At 37.8% G+C, this 6892-nt stretch overlaps 2 protein-coding genes across 2 annotated transcripts; both read right to left on the bottom strand.

The window, feature by feature from the left end:
• Window positions 1-2078: 2078 nt before the first annotated feature.
• LOC147515550 (uncharacterized) lies at window positions 2079-2498 on the bottom strand. The gene has a single exon (XM_086592958.1). It carries the CDS (start codon window positions 2496-2498, stop codon window positions 2079-2081), a length of 420 nt encoding a protein of 139 aa, XP_086449084.1.
• A 649-nt stretch (window positions 2499-3147) lies between these two features.
• Window positions 3148-6458, bottom strand: LOC147515549 (uncharacterized). The gene is made up of 5 exons (XM_086592957.1): window positions 6353-6458; window positions 5237-5925; window positions 4971-5066; window positions 3861-4149; window positions 3148-3770 (listed from the first exon to the last, which is right to left on the bottom strand). The coding sequence occupies exons 1-5, from the start codon at window positions 6456-6458 to the stop codon at window positions 3148-3150; spliced, it is 1803 nt and encodes a 600-aa protein (XP_086449083.1).
• Between the last annotated feature and the right edge of the window lie 434 nt (window positions 6459-6892).

Raw genomic sequence — 6892 nt, 5'->3', positions numbered from 1 at the left:
AGTCAAGTCATGCGATTTAACATGCAAGATATAATTAATGAAAGTATTCTACTAAAATCAATATGAAAACAATCAAGTTTAATCGTTAAGTTAGAGAAGAGTTAACCAATTCAACAGTATATACCTATACAAGTCTAGGGCTTCATCTAAACCCTAGCTTGGATTTAGCTAGACATGAATATAATATACATATTAATGAGAGTAAATGGAGAGGAAGTCATTAGGAAACTCAAAACCAAGCTGTGGCTTCTTCTGCTCGAACTCGTCCTCTTCACCTCTTTTTCTATTCTAGTTTTCGGTTGTGCTCTAAATTAAGCTTTGAGTCTCGGCCTCCAAAGATGTAACTTGTTTCGGTTTGGTGAGGCTCTGCTCTAGTTCTCTCCTTCTCTCTTTCTCAGGCTCTCTCTACTGTTTCTCTCTTTTCTTTTCTCTAAACTTTTCTGTGTTCTGTGTTATGGAGAGGCCCTTTTTCTCTTGGTTTCCCATTACATATATAGGGATTGATTAGGGCGTGCAAGAGTTTGAACCCACTTTCGAAAGGCTTCCTTCGGTGTTTGAATCCTATTAGAACTATCCAAATCAAGTTTTGAGCACTGAGCGCGAAGTGCGAAGGTTATGGAAAAAGAATTGTAATTCTGCAAATTTAGAAGAGGAGGCGGGCGCCCCTTCGAATAGGCTTATTAGAGGGTGTGCGCCGTTTGACCTCTTGACAACAACACTTCAAACATTCATAGTAGCTTTAGAATACCTCATACATTCTATTTCCAACCTTGTTTTGCGTATTTTCTCTGGAGTCAATACGTGAGGATCTTACAACCCCATAAAGTCCCAGTCTTAGCCCGTTTCGTCGTATTCGTGTTGATTCCTGTAAAACCAATGAAACAAACTAATCAAATGAACTTATATTAATTAACTAGACAAATTAATATGAATGTGGGCATAAATATGTAGTATTTATGTACTCATCAAATCGCCAAACTTACATTTTGCTAGTCCTTGTGCAAAACAAAAACTAAACAAATAAGAATAATAATAAAAATTCTAACTCACTTTAGTAGGAATCACGATTACACTTAGCATGTGTTACATGCCTTTTAAACCCTAGGTTACCCCTAGTGGATGAGTTTAGTCTCATGAGAGTTTTCAGAGAAGATACTCACAAACTTCATCTATACTACAACGCCTAAGAAATAAAAACAATGTTTTCTTAATTTTATTCTCAGATATCCATACATCTCACTAGCAATAAATAAAGAATAGTCAATTCAAAACCTAAGTTAATATATGCATAATAATCAAATCATCTAAAAATAAACATGCATGCAATGAACAATGCTATGAAATGCAATGGCAGGTCCATTTCTGAAACTTTTGGAATAACGTCCTTAAGTAGGTTCTCACAAGGAATGCTATAAGACACAAATCACTCTAATTTTTACACTCAAGTTTCGCTCACTCTAGTGTACATTGGGCACACTTTTCCTCACAATCTCAATGACGTCCAAGGGAGAGCCGAGGTCGATTAAACACAACTACCACTTACTATCACACCAACATATTCCTAATTGAGCTAGAGACCTTTATTAGGTGTTATGTACGGCATAGGTGATGGTTTAAGAATAAATGGAATGGATAAACAAAATAGACAAGTCTGAGAAAATAGGATCTTCAAATTACATTACTAGATAATTTATCAGTCCCCAAATGTGCATTTTATTACCATTACAATGCTTCATATATGCCCTTCTTATGCTTAATGAACAATCAACTTATAGCTTTTGCTACTGTTTGCAGGATACAGGTCATTTAGGACGCATATTCCTAATACGTGCAGTTTAGCACAAAAAGGAGTACTATTTACACTACTTGGGAAGATTCCAGTTTTGGAGCAAAGTTGCTGGAAAGTCAAAGCCAAATGTCAAACTCAACTTTCAAAGACTTAAGGACTTAAAGCTAAAAGCTAAAGACTCAAGGACTCAATGCTAAAAGCTATGGACTCAGGGACTAAAAGCCAAAATCAAGAACTATATTTTTTTTCCCAAATAAGCTAGGGTTAGGCAGACCCCACCTGTATTAATTCAATATTTCCTTACATAGACTTTTCCACTTGCATCCTCATTTACAATGCTTTGTAAAGCAATATCTAAAGGATTAGCAAAGTGTACAATATTCAACTCATGATTATGCACTAATCCAGCTAAGTAATCAGCTACCCTATTCACTTCCCTAAAGACATTTGAGAAGGTTATGTACCTAAAAGTGCTATTTTTCCTTTCAATAGCAGCCACCACATCTCTACAGTACCATGGGGGTTTCTCTAGCTTGTTAATAGCATTTATAGCTCTCATGGAATCTGATTCCACTTCCACCTCAGAAAAACCTTCCAACAAACATCCCTCCAAGCATACATCTATAGCTTTTAGTTCTTGGAAAATCACTGATCTATGACCTCCACCACCACTAAAAGCTGCCACAACTATACCTTCCTTGTCTCTCATCACCCCCCCCCCCCCCAATGACTTGGACCATTGTTGTTCAAAACCCCATCAACATTTGCTTTAATTCTATTGCCCATTGGAGGAGTCTAGGCACAATGAGTTTCCACCTGCTGCTTGAATTGAGTGGTTATGTTAAGCCTAAGAAAAAGATTTCTAACCTTGTTAGTGTCTCTGACATCCGGTCTTAAGACTTGTAAGTAATTCCTTAAGTCTCATACCATCTTGTTAAACAAAGTCTCTGCTAGTTTAGAAATTTGAGTATTTGATGGAACTTCCTATCATTCCTTTCCTTCCATATGCAATTTACCGATGCACAAATGAAAACTTTAAGTATCTCACCAAGTTATGCTATTTTGCACAATCTCAACAGGGAAGCCCATTCTCGATTTGCATTACTACTGTCATAAAAGATGCCCAACAAACTTTTTACTCTTAAGAAGAAGTCTTTAAAGTATTGACACTTAAAAAAGAGGTGGGCAGAAAATTCTCTACTAGAGGCGTAGAGACTGCAGGCAGACTGTGTAATTATTTTCTTTCGCACTAACCTGTCTTGTGTGGGAATACTATTTGAAAATAGTTGCCATGTGGTGAAGGAATGACGTGGCATCACCCATCTTCCCCAGACCATACAACACCATCTTTTCTTCTTTCATTCCAGTGACAACGCTGCATATGCACTGCTGGAGGAAAAAAGCCCACTATGATGTGGTGTCCAGACTACGAAATCATCGTCAATATGCTGATTTATCTCCACCGCCATTATGCTTCCCTTCAGTGTTAAAGATTGTAACCCTTGCACTTCATCATTCCATCTACCATCCATCAGGAAAACACTCACTTTAAAGTTGAGGGGAAAATTCCAAGCAACCACAGCCTCTACATCTTGGATCAGTGGAGATCGACCACACCATATGTCATGCCATAGGAGAGTATTTTCCCTGTTTGCTATCGAATACTTGATAAACTTTTTTGCAACCACTCTAGTGTTCAAAATATTCCTCCAAGTCCACGAGTAGTCTTTTGGTATACTCATGGTCCAGAAAAACGTTTCCATAATATGCTGCTTCCAAGTCCAATCAACCCAAATGGTGTCCTCTCTTGTCACCAGTTTGAAAATTAGCCCACAAAATGCTCCTGAATTCCACCTTTGTAAATTCATAACTCCCAAACCACCCTCATCTTTTGGAAGACAGACTGTACTCCAACATGCTTGGTGATGTCCTTTCTTTATGGTTGTACCAGTCCATAGGAATTGTACCCATATCTTTTCCACTTGTTCAATAACAGTTACTAGGAGAATGAATGTTCTCGACCAATAAGTGTGGAAAGAAATAAGGACTGAGTTAATCAACTACAATCTACCTGCATAAGAGAGCAACTTTGATTTCCAGTTTGTAATCTTCTTAGTGATCCTCTCAACAAGAGGTTGGCATTCCCTTATTCCCAATCTGGCAGAGATGTGTGGAAGACCTAAATATCTCACCGGAGGTTTAACAAGTTCCACCCCCAAGAGAGTTGCTAAAGCTTGAGCATCCTGATAATTTAACCCTCCGACTAATAAAGAAGTTTTGTGCTTGTTGATATTTAGCCCCATAGCTTTTCCAAAGGTTTTTAAGCACTCTTTAATAGCATTAACAGAAGCATAATCACCCTTACAAAACAAAAGAACATCATCCGCAAAAGCTAGATGTGACAGTTTTACTCTGTTACATTTCGAATGAAAAGAGATGGCTATGTTGTTAATGTTTTGCATTATAACAGCGCTGAGAATTTCCATCACTAGAACAAACAGATAGGGTGATAAAGGATCACCTTGCCGTATACCTCTCTTGCCTATAAAAAATCCTTCCAGAGCACCATTGATCCTGACTAAGAAAGAGGGGTGGTTGCAATTTATCCATTTAAACATTAAAGGAGGGAAATTAAAGACCTTGATCATAGCTAAGATAGCATCCTAGCTCACTGTGTCATAGGCTTTCCTTATATCCAGTTTGATTGAACATCTAGGAGTGCCATGCTTCCTATCATAACCTCGAAAAAAGTTCATGAGAGAGCAAAATGTTGTCTTGGATCGATCTGCCAGGAATAAAAGCTGATTGATTAGCTTAAACAATGTCATTAATGACAAGCTTTATTTTGTTAGTTATAACCTTTGAGATGCATTTATAGATGGTATTACATAAGGCTATAGGTCTAAAGTCTTCAACTTTTGAGGGGTTGTTAACTTTGGAGATGAGACGTATGAATGTAGCATTAACACCTCTAGGAAACTTAAAATATTTAAATGCATTAAGGATAGCATATGTGAAATCATGACCAACTGTTTCCCAACAACTTATGAAAAAGAAAGGAGTGAAACCATCCGGCCCAGGAGCTACATTCTCTTTCATCCCGAACAAAGCTTCCTTAATTTCCACAGCTATAATATCAAAATCTAGAAGGAGTTTCATCAGGTGAGATGATAGCTTTAACCTGAAGACTGTTGAAAAACTCCATACCATAAATCTCCCCTGCTTCAGAAACCAAAATATCAATATAATACTCCACAAAAGCTTTTATGACCTCAACCTATCCAGTTACGGTAGCACCATCTGCATTCTATAAACACCATATGCCACTCTTAGCTTTATTTTCCTCTAACGATTTGAAGATAAATGCAGTGCACTTGTCCCCATCTCTAGCCCATAAATCATCTTGTTTGCTCTTGATCTCAACCGCTTCTACTCTTGCCAAGTCACTGTATTTTTGAAGAGCTTCCTTTCTTTTTGACCCACCACCAAATCCCAAGGGTTAGCTTGTAATTGACTTTGTACATCATACAACACTTCCCTAGCTTGCTCAACTCTTCCATGAATATCTGAGAACTGAGATCTAGCCCATGGTTTAATTATATCCTTCAGAAGCTTTAGATTTTGCTTAAGGACGTACATTGGATTTGAAAACAATTGTACCATCCAGACCTCTTGCAACATGTCTTGGAACTCCTTTTGTTCAACCCAATAATCCTTGAATCTAAAAGGTAAAGCTTTACTTTCATAGTCATACCAAAAAAGAAGGATTAGTGAATGATCTAAGACCCCATGGGGTAAAAACTCTGCCTTTGAAGAAGGGTATACATCAATCCATAAGCTGTTGACTAAGCATCGATCAATTTTGGTTTGAATTCTGCCCTTACCTTCTACCTTGTTATTCCAAGTGAAAAAGAATCCATTAAAATTCAGGTCAGATAACCCTGACCTTTGTATACATTCCACAAAATCCTCGACTTCTCTTGGGTGCATAGGACTTTCCCCCATCCTTTCCTCGGCTTTAGTTATGTTGTTAAACTCACCAACTACAGACAAAGGAAGCAGAACTGCACTTTGTATGACATTTAGATCCCGCCAGAGAGCTTGCCTGAGGCCTTTGGAGTTTATAGCATACACCACTGTAAGCAAAAAGACTTCATTGGTAGGCTTGAAAGTAACTTGACAGTGTATAAACTGATCAAAGTCATGTAGCTTCACAATACTTATCAATTAAGAGTCCCAGCATATCCAAATTCTTCCAGCTGGATCCTTACCATAGTTATTTGTATGTTCCCAGTGAGGTCAACAAATACTTCTTATATATTCATACTTGTCCTGCCTCACTTTGGTCTCAAGTAAGCAAAAAGCACTAAGCTTTTTATTGACTCTTACTTTACTTATCTCCCTTGCTTTCTCAATGTCATTAGTGCCTCTGACATTCCAAAAACACATTGATGTAATCATCTGTGATTTCTATTCTTGGAGCCTTTTGGTCTGACCCTTGCCTTTTTTTCCACTGCTTTGATTCTTGGTTGTTTCTTGATGTTTTTTTTTTGGATTGCTTACTTGTTACACTACAGATTTTACTCGATCTTGTAACAACACCATTGGGCACCATTGGTGTAGCTGATTCAGCTTCAGTGTTTTCATTCTCTACACCCTTGGGCACCATTAGTGTAGCTGGTTTAGCTTCAGTGTTTCCATTCTCTACAACTTGATCATGAAAAAACTGAATCTCCTCCTACATCTCCTCTAAATCAGATGTTTCATCCTCTTCAGTGATGACTGATAGCAAATGAAACCTGCTAGCCTCCATGTTAAAAGTCATAGCCATTTCCTATTCCAATATAGGATTAATGCTTAGATTAGGATCATGAAGGACTAGAGATTGCTCCTCGACTGTTGTTGTGTTCTGTAGTTGCGCATTCCATACAACAATGTCACTACTTCCATTTTTTGCCCTATTTGCACTACCATACTATTAGGATAGCTATTCATCACCTCTTCAAGCTGGCAAGAAGTAGAAGGTTCCTGAGCATTTATAGAAGGAGCTAATCCTTCTTCATTCAGTTGTTGAGTGTTTGTAACTGTGTCCCTACTTATTTC

The sequence above is a fragment of the Coptis chinensis genome, chromosome 2, assembly GCF_015680905.1.
Source record: "Coptis chinensis isolate HL-2020 chromosome 2, ASM1568090v1, whole genome shotgun sequence".
In the NCBI taxonomy this organism is placed as follows: Eukaryota; Viridiplantae; Streptophyta; class Magnoliopsida; order Ranunculales; family Ranunculaceae; genus Coptis; species Coptis chinensis.
The sequence above is the reverse complement of the archived record's forward strand: the minus strand, read 5'-3'. Positions and strand labels throughout refer to the sequence as shown.